Source organism: Numida meleagris, chromosome 10 (assembly GCF_002078875.1).
Source record: "Numida meleagris isolate 19003 breed g44 Domestic line chromosome 10, NumMel1.0, whole genome shotgun sequence".
Classification (NCBI taxonomy): Eukaryota; Metazoa; Chordata; class Aves; order Galliformes; family Numididae; genus Numida; species Numida meleagris.
In genome coordinates, this window is record NC_034418.1 from 15,869,460 (window position 1) to 15,888,970 (window position 19,511).

The 19,511-nt window shown below is 37.0% G+C and overlaps 1 protein-coding gene across 7 annotated transcripts in view; it reads left to right on the forward strand.

The window, feature by feature from the left end:
• Positions 1 to 19,511, forward strand: part of CDH13 (cadherin 13) — a 449,261-nt gene that overhangs the window by 195,427 nt on the left and 234,323 nt on the right. For all 7 annotated transcript variants that reach the window (XM_021408565.1, XM_021408564.1, XM_021408562.1 and 4 more), the window contains exon 5: positions 18,214 to 18,366. In XM_021408565.1, the coding sequence (XP_021264240.1) occupies positions 18,214 to 18,366 (153 nt within the window). The remainder of the gene's footprint in view (positions 1 to 18,213; positions 18,367 to 19,511) is intronic.

Below are 19,511 nucleotides of genomic sequence, written 5' to 3' on the forward strand. Positions count from 1 at the left end.
TTGCTTTTCGGTCAATCTGTTTTCCAAATTTCTTATTGGACTGTCAGGGTTAATTATATTTTTAGGATTAGAGTGCAAATTTCCGATTGGCTTTTTTGAAGCAAGGGCTAGAGCTTAAACACAGCTCAGCTGCCATTGTTGTGTCCTTCCTTCTCTCAAGGAGGGGCTCCCTGCTGCTTGCATAATGAATGACATGAGCCCTTATGCAGTAGCTTTAAAAGCAATGAATTATTGTGTTGTCATTGTAAATAATCCTAGAATCCTAGAATGGTTTGGGTTGGAAGGGGCCTTTCAGATCGTCTAGTTCCAACCACCCTGCTGTAGGCAGGGACACGTCTCTCTAGACCAGGTTGCTCTGAGCCCCATCCAGCCTGGCCTTGATGTAGCAGGATTTGGTTTTGGTTTCAGTCACGAGTTTACTGTCAGGGGATGTGAGTTTTTTCCTGTGTGACAAGCAAATAGCCACCAGACAGCGTGTTTTTTTTTCTTCCATTGGTGGTTCATGAAACTGCAAGAGAGTTTTTCAAAATTCCTAAACTCCATTAAAGAGTGAAAGCCCTGTTACAATGGGAGAGTAAGCACAGCTTTGGGAAATGATTCCTAAAGTTGTATGAACTACCAGTAAACATGCTTTGGGAATCTAGTGTTCCCAGCAAGAGAGGCTGTGTCACACTGCAGGTATTCTCAATAAAGGAAGAGGGCAGGACTTTGAAGGAACGTCTCAAATGGAAGTGTCAAAATAAATGGGTGCTGAACAAACCAGAAAAAAAAAAGATTTTGAAATGGCAAAGACGAAACTTGATGAGAGCTTAGAAAGGAGATTACATGCCACAGTTAGGAGTTCAGCAGTGACTCACAAGCATTGGGTTCACTTGTGCTGGAAAACTGGTGTCAAATGTACTGCTTGTCCTTTTTTGAAAGAATATTAGGAAGCTTCAGTGTGTGTGTTAGGAACAGCCTGCTGAAGCCCACTTCCCTATTAGGTAAATCAATCAAAATCAAGTTGTTACAGTCACTGGAACAGATGAAATTTTGGTTGAGTATGAAGTGTTTAGTCAACAAGGCTGTTCTAAAGGCAAATCAAAGCTCATGAATGTATTAAGGTCTTTAAAGGAGCCAAAGGTGTTTATATATCTGATCAATAAGCTTTACTTGGACATTGCTACAAAGAGGGTATGTCTCCTTTCGGTGAAAAAAAATAATAAAAATAAAATTGAGATTGTTGTTGATTCAAGATGTTATCGGTTGTAGGAGCAGGTAGATTCTGGAGCTGACCCACCACCATTCCTTTTTAATTGGTTGTGCATGATTTGTCATTGAATTGCATTTTAATTTTACTGCTCTCTGTGAAGATAACAAACTGCAAAATGACCTCTGTGTAGCTGCACAAGTGCTTCCTTTGTCTTCTGTATTCTTACAAGCCATCTCAAGTCTAATTTTTTGCTCTAAAAACAATTTCTATCATGTGAATGTATCAAGAGAGCAGAGAGAAAGGGTGAGGCATGTCTGACTTATTATTTGTATTCAAATATTGCTTTATTATTTATAGAGTCATTCCGCATTTCAAAAGCATGTAGGCACTGTTAGAAATAAAAAGCTATTTCTGAAAGCAGTGAGATTTAGGTTACTGAGACCCACGTTTTCAGTGAAATTTAGGTGCCTCAATTCCTTCACCATGAAGATAGGTAATCTGCAGTTAGAGAAAGGAGTTAAACAGTTATTTCTTCTGACATTTATGAGCATTTTGTCAGCTTCAGCTCTACTATAAAAGGAAAGATTATATTGTCTGAATATTGAAATAAGTAGAAAAATACAGTGGTCGATAAGAGCCACTCCATCTTGCACCGAGTAAAATTCCCTGAGTGGGCCCCAAAAAGCCTGTGGGGAAGTTCTGAATGCTGCCCAATATTTTATGATTCCTAGAAAAAATGTGCAATCCTATTGAAGGCTATTGTAATTTAATGTGGTTCCTAACTTTATTTACGCCTCTGATGTCAGGCTGACATATACAGTGTGTCCAGGTGAAACACTCCTAATATCTGAACCATAAAACAGGGAGAAGTTGGCCCTGGAGTTTAGGGTCATTTGAAGCTGGGATTTTCAGTTGGGCAATTTAAGGCTTCAGTTTCAACTTTTTCCTTTACAGTGTGCTGCAGAGGGGCTAAATATAACAAGTTCATTTTCTAATATTTATTTTGTAGATATTTGTAGGGCCTATTATTCAAGGATGAGAGGGGCAAACAAATGCTGTATGTAATGAGTGAGAAGACACTAATACATCTAAATTTCTGTGAAATACGGCGTTGTAGTAAGTAACAGAATTCAAGTATACAGAATACAATGTCTAATATCAGCTAAGTACCATAAATATTTATTTTTTATTAGTGTATAGTAGACAGGTATGCCAAAGCTTTAAAATGCTTATGGATCCTTTGTTTTGAAGTAGGATATCAGAACTGTGACAAGACAACAGTGCTATTAAATGACTGATCACTCTTTAGACCTGTGGTTGTAATGGGAATATACCCATTGTCTTAACTGGATACATTGGGGTGTACAGGTTTAAATTTCCGTCACTTTTAAGTTGTTGTGCTGGTCTGTAAATTTAGTTTAATGCTGATACACTGTGTTGCCAGTGGAATACCGTTAAGAAATGCCAGTGATAAGTTTAGAGAACTAGCACTAATTGACAGGAGATGTGTCTTCTTGCCTATTGATTTCTTTGGCTGATGTTGAAATGAATCATTTATAATTGAAAAGACTTGACCATTCTTTCTAAATATCAGTTTCAAAACATCCTGTGTTTTCCTTAATAGCTGATAGATGTGGGACTGTTGTAAGATGTTCTGTATCTTAGACACAATAACTGTAGCTATAGAAACATACATGCTAAGGTGATTCTCATTATTAATGAAATTAGTAGACCTTGTTAAATTATTTTTTCCAGCTCTGTGATGTGTTGTTGACTAATTCATGAAAAATAGCTACAAATACCATTAAATAATTCTTTAGTTTTATTTGAGAATTCTGATTGTATGCCCGTAGCTTTAATTTTCAGTAAACATTAAACAAGGAAGTCTGATCCTGGGGAAACTATCCTGCTTCATTAATCTAAAGGTTTGGTTTACCTCATTACTTATCAATACAGCTTGTTTATTAGACCTCTATTTCCCATAAATTAGAACAGAAAATCACATATATTCTATTTCTGTATTCCTTGTGAATCTGAATGTTCTCTTGTGCCTTCGTCATTATATGTACCAAAAATTATTCAGGGGATCTCCAAGTGTTTTGATTCTATTTTTGTTAGGTTCACTTATATTCAGGATACTTTCCTTTTTGCCTGAAAGTGCAGTATGAAAGTTAATATATCAAGAGTACAGTAAGAATAAATTCAGGTGCGCTCCTAGAAATAACATGCATTGATTTTGTTATCATTAGGTGTTTTGTCATTTTATACCTGTAGTTAAATAGAGGGAGACCACAATTAATTGCATAAGAAACAGTGGTTCCAAATCGTATAAATAATCTAATCCTATAAGTACTGATAAAATGTGGGTTGTGTCATTTGTTAGCGCTGAGTTGAAGAAATGCCTATGAAAACTTGGTATATTTTGGGTCTACATTCATGTATCTGAAATCAAACATGGACACAGGTGGTTATTGATTATCACCTGATAATGTCAGTATCAGATGGAGGTGGTTAGTATGAAGTGGAAATAGCCTTAGAATTGAATTGTTTTCTTTTTGGATGTGGATTTTCCTTTCTGCGAATCAGCAGTGAGCCAGTGCCTTATGGCTGCAAACCCAAGGCTTTAGTTTTGGCTGTGTTTGAATAAGGTATAAAACTGAGGGCCGGAGTAGTTGTGGTTACTTAGATCACAGTATAGTTGAATGCTCTCTTTGCCCAGTAGAGGTAGGAAAGGTCCTGCTTTAAAATGCCTCTGTAGACCTAGAGTTCTCTCTGATTTCTGTTTGGGTTCTGTGCTTTAAGACGGATTACATGTTTGTTACTCATACTTAATTAGAACACTGATTTCAGTGAAATAAAGAGCCCATCAAAAAAACCATTTCCTCGCTGCAGACCATTTTTCAGCTTTGTGTTTCTGACTGGTGGGAGGCAGAATGCCCTGCGTGCAGGCTGGAGGCACTGAAAGGCTGCTCTGGCATCCGTACAGTTGATGAATGAGCCCCCAAGTAGTGCCAGATGTTACCAGAGCACAGCTCTTTGCAGGTTTTGTGCTGGATCCTGATGTGCCTCCAAAAGTAGCAGGGTCACCCTATGCCAGATTTGTTTCTGCTGGGCAGGTTTGAGCTGCCTGTTTTAGGACAGGATAAGAATTTTTTACCTTCTTTGAATGGTTGCCACAGAACCCCCTTGACTCCTAAGCCTTGGAAGTCCTTAGAAGCAAGACCAATGTCCACCAAACCTGTGTCCTTAACATTAGTTATAAATTGGTTGTTTTTTGTTGTTTTTTTTTAATATATTGAGTGATGTTATGGTAAGCAATTGTATGTGACTGGAAATCATCTCATTTTTCATAGTTAGAAAAGATAATACTATTACAGATAGGGAAAAAATCTGTCTAGTCACAAGTGGATTAAAAAGCCTAAGCACGTATTTTCATGTTTCCTTCCTTGGAAAAAAAAAATAATTCTATAATAGCTATAATTTACTTTTATGTATTGATAACTAATAAATTCTTCAGATAATACTGACTAGCAAGTTTATCAAAAGTACTGATGCTTTTATAAAAAAAAAAATTCTTCTGCCTAGATTTCTTTTTTCTCTGCTTCAGGCAAACACTAGGCAAAATCAAACCTTTTATTATAGAACCTTGTGTATATTTACCCTCTGTTTTTTTCCTCTCAAAAGTAATTTTCATTCAACCTCATGAGCAGAATTGTATTCTTTGTATTATATGTGTTCTCCTTGAATGCTAATATTTAGTTAATAGCCAGTGATGGGAGTCTGAAAATGTAACTGCTACATTAAGGCATTATGATATATAATTTTTCTGCAGTGTTAGATATAATAAAATACTGACTTTTTTGAAAATATATTTGTTATGAAAAGACATAAACTACATCTTGATGGACTAAGTTTCACAGCAGATTGAAAAAGCTCAATCTCATATGAGATAAAAAAGAGATAAGTGACCAAGAAAAATGTTTTTGAAGATATGAAAGAGCTTTCAAAGAGCTTTTTTTCTTTTTCTTTTTGCTGGTGTACATGATAATAGTAACATTTGTTAGGTATTAGGTTGCTTAGAATATCATTTTCCAAATAGGATATAGTAAAAACAGTATTTGTTTCAATGTAGAGCTTCCAGCAAAGACCATTTTAAACTTTGGCAATGTTTTATCTATAGGTAGAGAAACAACAGTTTAAACTGATTTCTAATAAGTATATGTTTTAACATTCACATTTGTTCATTTGTATTCTTAAAGAAAAGAAGATTTCACCTGAGATTTTACCAAATTCCAAGTTGTTAAATCTATTTCCTCTTGTTGTTGGGGCTTTTTTCAAGAGTAAGCAATGTTGGTCATGAGAATATAGCTTCATATTATCATGCACTATTTTTTTATTAGAGACTAAAGGAACCTGGAAGGTCTTGATTTATCAAATTACTTCAGAAATAGGGAAATGTTTTGGAGAATCTGTGTTATCTGACTTAAAGGCACTCTTTGCTTGTGGAGGTCAACAAGATATTGATTTGGATGAATACTTGTATAAGGTTTCTTAATCAAAGAGATTACCTAACACTTTAAATACAATGTAATTAATCACACAAAGTCAACATGATGTTTGCTTGTGTGGATTTTTATTTATTCTCAAAGAGCTATCAATAAATCTTCAAGTAAGCCGTTGTGCCGTTCTTTGCAATATCCTTGAAAGTGCTAAGAGGTTTCTAGATGATTTCGGTATGAGATTTTTAAAAATATATGGAGTTTTCTTTCTAAATGAGGCTCTAGATAAATGCAGGTTAATGTTTGTTTGCCTTTAGGGAAAAGTCAGTTGCAATTGGGATAATTAAGATAAGATCTCTGTGTGTTAAAAGGATAATTAATAGTACGTGTGTTTCTTGTTACGAATTAGGGCCTTTTTCCACATACCAAAAGCTACCTGAGATGCACATTATTACTACTTTGTGCTTTAATTTCTTGTTAAGGCATTTGATCCAGTAGTATGGCTTTGGTACATAGTTTTTTTAGCGCTATGAGTTGAAGCAGTGGCTCATTTCAGCTCCTGCAAATGAAGAGTTTATTTAACATGTACCTGCAAGCCTGTAGGTAGCTGTAATTTCTCTTGCCAGCTAATGAGGGCTGAAGTGAAACTGCTGAAAGCACATCAATGTCTGCAACTAATTTAAAAAATATACAAAAATCTATGTTTTATATATATACACATGCATAAATTTTTATATAAATATCTGTTAATATAGGCGAAAAGACTATAAGACAGGTTCAGTTGGAATCATGACAACTCTTGGTTTGCTGAGTCAGAAAATATAGATGTTATGCATAATTAAATTTTATAGCTCAGCTTCTAGTATTTCTAGGAAGGAAATTATAAAATTTGATGAATGAATTATCATGCTAAACTTGTGTGATTATATTGTATGGAAATGAAGTTTGAGTAATTGGTGTTGTTGCAAAATGGAATGAAATAATGTTATAAGTGCCTGATCAGGTATGCTGAGGCATCTTGATGCAAATGAACATCAGTAATACTTTACTGCCTATGATTTTTTTTGAAGTGATCTCCTATAAAAATTAATAACAGGTCAAAACCTTTTTACTGTGCATACATGGAGATAGAGTTCCTACTGGACGCAAATAAAATAAACCATTTTGATTCCATGATACCTACTAGTAATCTGTGATGTTTTTGGTCTGTTTGTGGCTTTCTACAAGTTTAACAGAAGCTGTTAAAGGTGCACTTCCAAAAACCCTATATACTTCCAGCAAGCACCTGGGAAATAACAGATGGTGCTTTACAAACAGCTGACCACCCAAAATTATTGTATGTTAAGCATGCTGCATCTTGAGGTACATCAATTTCTAATAAAAAATTAGGTAGAAATAAAATTCCCATGGAATGAATGGCAAAATCTCCAGTGAAAATGTTAGGATCAGAGATTCACCCTTTGACTTCTGTGCTTACCACAGTAGCCATTCTGCTTCATGAACCGATGGCTGGCTTTGCACAAATTAAGTCAATCTGGTACATATTTCATTTGTGGATTTTATACATGTACAGCCCTTTAAAATGTTACTATGAATAGTTTTTGTAATAAACAATAGCTTAATTTAACATGTCTTAAAATCTTTTTTAAGGTTTTTAAAAGGTCATTGGTTCTATGCTTTAGTCATGATAGACTACTTTTGTTCATATTAGGAGCAGTCAGACTTGCAAGGTGTGTATAGCTTTCTTTTAGGTCTCTAACGTTATCGTTGGCTACTGCCACTTCTGTGTTACATCTCCTAGACACAGCCTAACCAAAAAGGGCCTGGATAGATAGAAATTAGCAGAGGTTAACTATTAGCTCTAATAAACTTGCGTTCTGAGGATGGCTATGGTATCATACAATGTTGAAGTTACTGAAACCAAACTTTACCACGTACATCAGTAACACAAAGTAGGTGAAGGAAAAGAGAGGTGAGAAAACAGCCTTAAAGAGCATTCATGGTATTATTTTGAATTTTTGTAGTCTTTTCACAGCTTTAGTAGATACTTATTGCTTTCTTGTATGTCTGTAAGTGCAACAAAAACAGCTTCACTTCTGTCTGTTTGTTAAAACATATGATTTTCTAACCAGTCACAAAATTACTTAAAGAAGAGACGTGATGAGCTGAGTGGTGTGTAATAATGTTTCATTTCCTATGATAGCTCAAAACTCTCAGCCTGGGAAAACAAAGTTCATCATTGAAGAATTTGAATGGAATATTGTTCTCAGCTGTACAACAGCACAAGGTTATAAATAATGCCTATTTTTCCTATTTTTCTTATGCTTCCTTTTAGGCACCTTTTCACATAGCTGTTTTATTTTTAATTATTGTGGAGTTATCAAATAAGGTTTCATTTCAGAAGGTTGTTCAGGTCCTGCTATTAACTGAAAATATAAGTGTACTGAGAAGACAATAACTGACACAGTGGACAAGAGTGCATCAAATGTATTCTTGAAGCTTAATTGATCCATAACCTAGAGATCTTCCAGCTTTTAGAAGTGAAAATCCAAGTTTTAAGTTCTGCATGGCTTGGAAATTGTGTGTTCTTTTTAGCTAATTTCATCTTGATTGATTCCATAATTTCCCAGCATGATTTCATGAAGAATGACATACATTTAAGACTGTATTGCAATTATTGAGTAGTCATCTGAAAGCTTCTTAAGAGACTAATGTAACTCTGTCACTAATTACAAGTCCATCAAGATGTTTTCACATCAGAACCCATAGTTCAATGCATTACATTTCTAATTCTAACATAAGTCAAGCAATCTGTAAAGTTTAAGGGTGACCTCTTTGCAGCTGGAAGGTGGCTCTAAGACAGTGGTAGCTTTTTAACTGCAAAGTTTTTAATTATCTGAAATATGGATTTTGAACCTTTATCTTTGGTTCTTTGGGATATGGGAGAAAGGAGGGAAGAGGAGAAAAAGAGTAAACTTTATTGAAAAGATTTGATGAGACTTAAGATGTGTTTTACCATACCTTGGTGACACTGCCAATAGCAAAAGAAAATAAAAAAATATTCCAGAACATCAAGCCTGGCTAACGCTGGAACTCACCTATGTAATTTCTAACAAACCCACTCTCAGTTAATGTTTTAACTACACCAGAGAATGGTGTAGTTAAAATGCTCATCTGCCCCACTTGGAAGTCAGCAACTAGAGGAAGCTAGGATGTCCTTTAGAAATATTAGGGAGAGGTAAGGGAACATAAGACCTCAGCAAAGCAAACATTGCCTGGGACTCCCTGGCTCACAGTGAATGAGGTACCTGCTACACTGCTGTAAAAACCTGTGCTTTCTGAAGCTGCTAGCTTGTTTTTAAATGAATGTGATGTGTTGCGTAGAGATCCTAGTTTGGTGTAAGTGCTCCCTGGCCAGACAGTCATGTCTGCAGTGCTCTGTGCAATAAAATGGGTAACCCTCACTCAACACTGAAATACCAATCTAAGGCTAGCAGTCATTAGAAGATCTGAAATGCTCTCTGATGGTAGCAATTTTACCAGTCACATGAATTTCTTTTTTTCCCCACCTCTACCTATTGAGAATTCAGTCTATTACAGCAAGAGAAGCAAAGGTAATGCAGCACAATTGGATCTGTGAAATAGAAAAACAAATATTTTAATATTTTTTTAAAAAATCACATGGAAAATGAATGTAAATTAAAAAGAACAAAGGAGGGATCCAAAAACCTTTAATGGAATCAGATATTTTTCCATCCATGTGTGTAACCATCCATTGGTTGAGGGAGCAAAGCAGTCCAGGTCTGCAGTATTGGTTGTGGGCTTGGGTCTTGATGGATGCTCCTAGAGCAGAACAAGACCTCTCAAAGGCTTTGGAGGCAACCTGCAGGAGTTGCTGTGTGTAACTCAGATGTGCTGACAATATAGGCTTCCTTCTGGCTTCCTACTGATTCAACACACTCTGATTTAGCTTAAATCCTTTATTTGACCTTAAGTCACTCTGAATATTATACTCGTGGGAGTAGGATTGTTGAGTAATTGCGTAACTTTTAAGCTGTCATTGTAAATGGCTCAGGATAGAGTTGAATGGTATTTTTCTGTTATAAATGAGGAGGACTAATCTGACAAAGCTCCCCTCTGCCACCCTCACATTCATTCTACTTCGCTCCTGTTCCAGTTGTGTATTCATACGTTCCTGGGTTTCCTATGAATCATATTTTGTCTATATTTTTTTCAGCAATGCATTAGAAGCAAATCAAAATATGAGTAGCAGTATGTATACTTTTTTTTTTCCCCAAAGACTACTGCAGGTAAAAATGTATCAGTTTGCAATGACATCTGTTAACTTTGAGAGCTAATATCAGAAAATATAAATGACATTTACCATTCGTGACTTGAAATTAATTTTTTTGCCTTTCTTTTCTGATCAATTGTAGCTGCTTAGCAGCTGTCTTGCATTGACCCTCTAACATTTAAGATGAAAGTGAGGTGGGCCCATTGAGAAAAACAAAAACAGGTTTGGAAAATGAAAATTAAAATCATTTGTTTACAGCATAAAGAGCCATAGAGCATTCTAAATAATGGAAGTATTAAGTACTTCATCAGATTATAGTGTTTAGAGTTTTAAATATTCAAGATGTCTGTCAAATATAGCTGCCATCTATCTTTGACAGGAACACCAACATCTGCTGAGATGTGGACCTGTGACCTCTAGATAAGTTTCTATACACAGAAAAATATTTAACTTCCTACTCTGACCTTCCATGCACGAGACATGAGCCATAGATTTGTTTCCTAGGGAACTAGTGGCTGAGAAAAATCTATAATTAGATCTGTGAGTTGTTTGTTACAAATGGGAATTGGGTGCTAAGCAGGTTCCTAAAGCATCTAGAAGTATTACATTGACTTCCTATAATGGAACCAAACTAAAATAAAAGCAAAAAAAAAAAAAAAATCCTTCCTCATAATATCGCTTTTTTAGTACCTTCAGTTAAAGATTTTAAAATGCTTTTGATACAGTACTTATTCCTCTATGTTCATCCTAACTGCAAAGTGTTCTTAGAAGCCTAGTCTTGGCAGGTTGCTAATTAAAGCCAAATAAAATTAGACACAATCTTACAGCAAATTTCTTCAAACTAAAGTGAATCTTAATTTTGCATGCTGTTTTTAATTGAATCATTCTCACCAACTCCATTTTTCTTGGTTTATCACTTTTAGTCCGTTCTTTTAAATATTCCCCGTGGAGCCCAGGATAGACTTTTCTAGGCCTTCTCTTCAGCTTGTTTTAGGCTGGGCACAGTGCAGCTGAGATGCTGCTGCGCTGCTTGCAGCCCAGTGCTAGATCAGAGCGCCTTATGATTTTCTGGATGCTGCAAAAATAGCCTTGAGTAACAAATGAAGTCTTTGATCTCACTGGGAGTAGATAACACTATGAAATACCTGGGAGAAGATGCTATAAATTGTCTCTGTTCTTCTATTTTCTGTTTCTCCTTGTAGACTTTGCTCCATGACTGTTGATTAAGTGTTACGTATTCTGTACTTTGTCCTTAATTTCTGCAATTAGGAAGCATCAAATGTTATCTCTGATGACAGGTTTGCAATCGAGCCCCTCTGCAAATCCAAATAATTCTTCTATATTTTTGAAGACCACCTTTTGAGATTTTCTTCATGTACTATCATCAGTCACAGTCAGATTTTTCCTAACAACTAGCTAATTTTATAACTACTTCAGCAGGTTGTCACTCAAGGTGCTCCTCAAATTCCTTCAGAGGATTTGTTGCAAGTTAGTAACCTAAGTAGCAATTAAAATATGATGATTAAATTGCTACTGATAGGCCAACTCAGCCAGTTGAAAATCCAGGCCTTCTGTGACAAACAGTATTTCCAGAAGATTCTCCTCTGAGATTATGAAAACCCATGTTTATAAATTTCATGCTGTCAGCAGGAGATTGTCGTGTACTGATTCCTCAGTCTGCAGATACCTATCTGAAATCAGCTACTTCCTAGAAAAAGGGAAAGTGTCAAGTATTTGTAACGAATCTTCTTGCTCTTTATAAATTAAGAGCAAAAGGAAGTTGAAGAATTACCTCCCACAAGAGATAACACACATCTTTATGTGTTCATGGAATTACTTCTGTCTAAAGGCAGGTGCTCACCGGTAGCTATTTGTATTGGTCAGATCCTCAGATTTGGTAGACGAAGCCTGCAGGCCTCAGTGCTGCAACTGGTTCTTCAAGGGAAATAGTTACATCTGTACAACAACAAACCTCAAACCAGAGGCCCCCACAGGTGCACAGGGCTTCCACATGCACGCAGTAATTTTGTTTCATTTGGGCACCTGCGCTTCTTACTACGAAACCGAGCTGAACTTTGAAAAGTCTACGCATAATTGTAATCAAAAGCCATTCTGTTGAGATGGTGTATTTTGGTTGAATATGAAATGTCCTGTTTGTGTTGATTATTCCAAAAAGAGCTCTAAAAATGAGCGCTGCTGGTGAAAGCGCTTCACCAGTTGCTGATATACTATGTCATTTTCATACATTAAAACATGATGTTGAAATATCTGTCTGTGGAATTTATTAAACTTGGCAAACTTCAGATTCAGAACTGTTGCTATTATAGTGACTAAAACCTTGCATTTGCACTTCTGTATCAAAGTAATGGAAAGATTGCAAGTTCTTCCCAATGCACTGCCTCTGTTCCACAAAATATTTAAACGTCTTCATTACAAGTGCTAGGAGTTCTGTTTTCTTCATGTACCTGAAGTTCTAAGTATGCTACCTGACAACAGTACTCATGCAGCTCTCATCAGATCGCTTCAAGCAAGGAACAGTGGTACAGTCTGTAGCCCACCATCAGTCCTGCAAACACGCATCAAAAGTACGTTAAGACTGCGTGCTTCAATTTTAACAATGTTGTTCCTAAATTTGACACTTCCTGTGACGTTTTCCACAAAAAGCTCATAAAAAACCTACCTTCTGATCTTGATAATCATACTGCATGATTTTTCATTTTCATAATTATAGTTTCAACTCTTGATTCACTTACTCCCACGTTATTTCTGTGTCCGGTGGTGTGAAATCTCCCATGTTCGAGGTATTTATTCACCTAGCAGTCAATACTTCAACAATTTTCTATCGCTGTTAGAAAGGCTTCAGGTTGCAAATATCTTGATACAATAATCATACGTCTGGTCTTGTGTGAGGAATGTTTTTCTGTGATTTCTAAGGGTCGTAAGGGAGCCAATACAGAACAGTGCACAGAAGAAGTACTGGCTGGTCTTGTAATAGTGGGTTTGCCCAGTAGACATTTGTGTGCAAAAATCCAAAGGCTTTTTGGTTATGTATAGCTATTTTAACTTTTAAATCCTGAATTATGGCTTTGCTGAGTTAAATCAAGTCTTTTGCTTTCTCTGGACAATATATATGTTCTTATTAGGACTGTCAACAAGCAATGAGTAATTGATGGATATGCTGGTTTAAGCACTGGTTTAAGCACGTGGTCTGAGAGTTTTATACAGCTTTGAAAATCTTTCCTCGTACATAGAATGTGGATTTAAAACTGATCAGGAACTTTCGAAGCTCAGGACTGTGAAACTGCCTCTGTTACTTTATTACATGAGCGTCTTTAATTGCTGATGACTAGTTCTGTTGTATGTTTGAGTTTTGCAATTATTTTGACTATATCGATTTAGCTTGTGTTTTGGAGAACATATTGAATGAGCATTTGTTCAGATGCATTTAAGCTAATAATTGTTTTTTAAGGTTGGTGATTATGAAAGGAAGTTTTAATGGACCTGACAGCGAGGCTTTCTTTCTGAACAGGAAGAAAATGTTGCATAAAACACATAATGTCATATATAGTTCATTTGTTTTATCCCTGGTTATCAGGAACAAAGGACACAGTCATGTAGAAGAATTTTGTAACTCCTATTACCTTTATTTTTTCAATAAATCACCCAGAAGTTCCTGAGCATCACCCATAAATTGAACAAATTCTGACGTAAGCCCGGGTCAGAGAGAGAGGTGAGATTGGAGAAATGTGTCTGCTTTTGTCAGAGAGCAGAACTAAGTTCCCATCATTAACTAGTTAGTCTAATCCTTCATTAATAAAGACTGATGTACTGAGAACCAACAGACTTATTAAAATGACTAAACCCAGCAAATTTAAATAAATTGCTTTATAACCACAAGCACTGTATGTTTGTCTTATGGTAATGAAGAACTTGGTGCAGGTTTGGGCTTTCGAATAAGGACAAGAGTATTTTGCATTTATCTTAATTGAGGGATTATTTGAGTCGGAGTATGGTGCAGGTGGAGCCGCTGGCTGCGATGAGTGCCTTTCAGTACGGCAGGCCAGGAGGTGCCTGTTTAATTATTTGTGTGATATCTAAGGAGTGGGCCCTACAACATTGCTTTACTTTTCTGCAGTACAGCGACGGAAGGAAAAAAGGCTCTCTGCTAAACATTCTGTGGCTCATTTTGTTTCCTAGGGTAAGAAGGAGAAGGGGGGAAAGACACCGCCATGAAAACCAACTGTGCAAAACCCAAAACCACATGGTAGAGACAGTTGAACACTCCAAAGTGAAAAGCAGTGGGGTAGGAAGGAGATACACCTTGCTGAGGGTGGCATTTGCTTTCTAATTACAAATCGAAACTATTATATCTCTGATTTGGACACTGCCAAGCACAAAGAAATCACAGAAGTGACTGAAGCAAACAATGAGACTGTTGAACATGGATGGTGCTGTTAAGCACAGATTTATGATGGCTGCAGAATGGTAACGTCTCTCTCTAGGGGTAGTGTGATTTTTTTGTACTTCTATTTCCTTCTTCTCTTGAGAACACAGGTTTACTTTTGTGGTAAACCTGTAACAAAAGAGATATCACAATGTTGGAATGAGTTTAGCTGGAGGGGATACATAATGTCAGCAGAAAAAGAGCACTTGGTAAATATGTTACAGCTATGGTTCAGCAAAAAGTAGATCCTGACAGCTAAGTAATGTTCTGTTTTCTTGAAAGTGTCTCTTAGTTGAGCCTACACTCTTGCCTTTTTTGAAAATAATAATAATAATGGGTGAATGCTGTTTAGTCTTAGGTGCTATATATATGGTTCTGATGAGGCTGACATTGATGACTTCAATTTTCAACGTGTTTATTCTCTTGGGCATGGGAAGATGCTGTTAATTCCTGTTGAGGTGGGAAGTGAACCATGTCTGCATCTACACTGTCCTCTGGGTCCTGGGGGAGGAAATAGCCTTCACAAGTCTACATTGCTGTGGGATGCTCAGCTGGCATCTGTCATGCCTGTTCCATCTGCCCGTGTTGGGTTGGGTTGGAAGGGACCTTTGAGGACCAGCTAGTCCCTAATCCTTGTCATGGGCAGAGACCTCTCTCACTAGGACAGGCTGCTCAAAGCCCCAGCTGGGCTGACTCTGAGTGCATCTCAGGTGGGCATCTCACCCACCTCAAATTAAGAGGCTTTGTGCATGACAGATAGTCACTGTCATATGGTGCAGACGTTTTCAGTATTAGAACCTGCACTGGAGATCCTAAAGCTGTGAACAATTTTGGGAAATAAGTGTTTCTGACTGGACTGTAGGTAGTAGCAACTGGAGGAAAGTGAGCTATTTTTTTAGAAATTGAAAAGCAATGTCCCAAAGCAAACATTCCAGCCAAAATAATCTGGCCTTATTTGTTTTATTTGTTTCCTCAGCTTGTAAATTGGGAGAGCATTGTTGTGTATAATGCATTGTAACCTAGGAAATTCTCACATGAACAGCACTGTGTTTCAGACAATATTCAGAATAGCAGTCTTGCCAGAGATGTCAGACAACCCTCCTGTTCTTGCTTCTTCACTCTTGTTGAAGCAGCAAACCATATGGCAAATTAAACCAGATTTTTATTAAACTCTTCATTGTACTGTGCTTGTTGTGAGCTGGGAAACGCACTTTCTTTGAACTACGCAGCCATTATAGAAGCTTCTTAATTAGGAGATGTTAAGGTTCTTTACATTCCTGGGAGTATGTAGCTCCCTCTTGTGGCTAATTATGCTTTTTTTAAAAATCGTACTTCCTCAAAATTACTTTTTCTATTGCCATCGTTGCTCTTGAACAAATGATGCAGTGGTATATGGAGCATCTCTAACCTGAATTTCTTATTACTACATCAAGCATTAGTTGCTGTGCAATAATAGCCTAAATGGCTAAGTAGGTAGGAGAGAAGTGTCTGCACGTATCTGGTCCATGACTGTGCTTTAAGAAGGCTCAGCAGGCACATACAGTCATTTAGAAGAAGAAGAAAAAAACACCTCTACCTTCCTTACCTTCTGCTAACTCAACTATTCTCATATGTTATATACTGAGGAATAGTTACAGTTGGAAGTTGGGTTGCACAGCATCTCCAAAGATTACAGATCTTTCAGGTACCAAACATGGATGCCATGCCATCAAATTCAAGGTTAAATCTTTGTCGGATTTGGGGGCAAAATGAAAATTTTCCTGCAGTCATGTTTGCAGGGTTGCTTCTTACTACTGTTATTACTTTCTGTCTACTATGAAGAAGGATCTGTGTATGATTATCTGGAATTTGTTTAATAAATTCCTTTGCAGCTTATCAATAAAGCCCATGATTTGTTCTGCTTTCTTTCTATGGCTTGTTGTAACTGAGCCCTCTTGCCTATGCTATGTCTTAAATGTGTTATAAACAGTTAGGAAATGTTTGACAGCTGTGGTGGATTGGACTGTTGTGCAGATGACTCTGAACTAGATTTGTGTGCTGGCCTGTGGCTGTGCTGCTGCCTTTCAAATTGCTCTGCTTATATTGCATGGGAAGGTGCACTTGTCTTCTTGCAATAAGGCTCAGAAATCAGGACAGGGGACAAGCAATTCTTTTCCCTACAAAGGTGAGCAATGGTCACGGCACTGATTTGTTAAAGAAAAAGGAAAATGTATTTTTAAGCTTGATGTAACAAACAAATGAACAACAGAGACTGGTCAAAACAAGAATTGAACAGCAGGTAGCTTTTTGGTAGCAGCCATTAAGTTAAAGTTTCATCACAAAACCTGAAGCACAATAATAGTTTGCCCTTCTGTCACCTGCCCCTGTGTTTTGTCATGACATACTCAAAAACACACGGGAAGAGAACTTCATCATTAGTGTTTCTGACTAGGAGGAGGAAGGAAAAAAGAAGGTGAAACAGGTTTTTACCTTGAAATTTCTTCCTATCCCAAAGGATTTAAGAATTAAAACTTTATCTCTGAAAATGCTGATTTCTTATTTCATAACTTGTGGCAACTTTTTCTCAATTAAAATAAAGGAATAATGATTACACAGTTTAGTCAAAATCTCCTGCCCAATAACATGCCAACCAGCATCGCTGAACCCACAGCAGTAGGCCAACAAACATGTATTTCCTCAGGGACATTATTAAACACTCTGCATATTTATTGTCTCAAAATGGGAACGGGTCCAGATTCCTAATGCCACTTGCTCCTTCCTATTCCTGAGCTGTGATTCAGACCAGCATATAAATATTTGACTTAAGATTTCTGCAGAAACATTAAGGATATAAAATTGCTAGAAACAAAAGAACATGAAACAGCAGTGGAAAAGAATGGCTTGGCAAGATTGTCAGCCTTAAAGGGCAAGATTAGTTTATAATCCTCCTAGATTCTGGTGTGCAAATACAAATTTGCAAAGCATGTAGTTTATAAGATACATCGTGTAGCTCTGCAAGTTTACATATGCTACTGTCAGTAATGTAAGACAGCCTTGAAATTGGATTTTCAGGGATTTTTCCTTGTTTCCAACTTCCTTATTGAGAAACAAGGTAGTGATAGTAACCAGGAGTTTCTGTACACACACACATGTGTGTAAACATCCAAAAGTTTGGAAAGTGGAGGAATTCCAGCTGTGTGACTAAGCAGAGTTCTGGGCAGGACGTCCAGAAATTTCTGTGAGTTTTTTCCTTGGTTTAAAATCCTAGGAAAGGAAGAGCATAGAAGGGAATTGGGGAAAGAAAAACATCCCTAAATTCAGCTGCAATGTTGACCAGGATTGCTAATAAAATGGAATGATTAATCAGAAAATAATGTATGATGGCTATCTGACATTGTAAAGGTGGTTGTGAAATACATGTTCTTTAGGCCGCTTGGGGGAAATGTATCTGGTTTTTCTTTATTTTCTTTCTTCCCTTTTATTAATATAACTGTAAATAGAAAAAGAAATCAAATGTCACATGCTAGTCATGGAGTGAATACAGTAGCACGGAAAAACAGAAACTTTAAGTCGTGAAATAAAAGACAGTAAAGATAAGGCAGCAACTGGCTAAGGACTTGATTTGCTTTTCCATGGCTTAACACAAGAATTGCAAAGTGTTTTCCGAATGATTGGAAGAATATTTTGTGTTTTCATATTATTGACAGGGAATATATCTCCACGTTAGAATAAAACATTGAAATTGCTTATGTGGTTTAAAAGCATTTATAATTGGGTCTATAACTTCGTGTTTTCTGCCACACAGGTCATCAGCAGTGAAAGGACAGAGGGAGCAAAGTTCCGAATCTCTGGTAAGGGAGTAGATCAAGACCCAAAAGGAATTTTTAGAATCAATGAGATCAGTGGGGACGTCTCTGTGACCCGACCCCTGGATAGAGAAGCAATAGCTGATTATGAGGTGAGTGCTCATAGCAATTGAATCTCTGCTTCTGTGGTGGTAATATATACTTTTGAATGTGTGTGTATTAGCTTTTGAAAGGACTGCAGTTGCTGAAGGCTAAATTGCGAGCCAGTGTCCTGTAAAATTTCTGGAAGAACCAGTTATCCTTTGGAAATTGTAAATGTGTGTATTTTCACACGCAATCGAAACTCTGCTCTACTTTCTGCATGTAATTTCTGTCATTTATCGTTAGTAGAAGTGCTGTCTGAAAATCGTGTATGCATTTGATTTGCCAATACAAAATTATGTTCAGACAAAAAGAGGTTTCTTGGGTAAGTTGCCTCTAAGGCACTGCATGGTTATTCTTCCTTTTCTTAATTGTCAAGTTGTCAATAGAATATACTATTCATCTCCATTTTGCTGTAATGGATATCTTTTAATTCATCTACAGAGGGTTCTGTTGATATGAGAATGTTAGCAGATCCATCACTGTCAAATGTATGTCTTAACAAAGTCTATACGAAGGATTCCTGTCCTCGTCAATAAATGCTACATTTCCCCCACTGAACAAATGGTCATAAAATCATAGAATCACAGAACTGGTCTTGGATATCTGTAAAATAACTTCACCACGATGTCTTGAAATGCATAGAGGATCTGTAAATTCACATTTTCTCCCTCGCTCTGGAAACGTGCCCTCAGATAAATTGCCTCTTGACACTTGGGTGCAGATGAGCAGCTGGAAAGAAAATGGTTGAGATTTGCAACGTTTGCTTTAGGAGCTCTCTGCCCCAGCATGGGGGGGGTCTGACCTCTGTGTCCTTGTGCAGAGCGCAGTGCGTGGTGCTCCAGCCATGCATGCATGGACACAGTGACAGTTCCACATGTTGTCCCAGCTGCCTAGCTGTGTCTTCTGCTGTGTAGTGATCAATACTTCCATTTTCAGTGCTGTTTTTCTTCTGGGAGAATTTTCTTGTTAGATGACTAATTGTGCTTGCTCAAAAAGCACTGCAGAAATTTACCGTATGTTGGTTTTTGACACTTTAACGTCTATTTCTCATCCGGTCTTACAGTGAAATGAATGTTAACCACTTCCATAGAATTTGTGGCAGTTTCTGCTGTCCTTCTTAAAAGAGAAACATTCCAGTTTCTCTTTATAACAC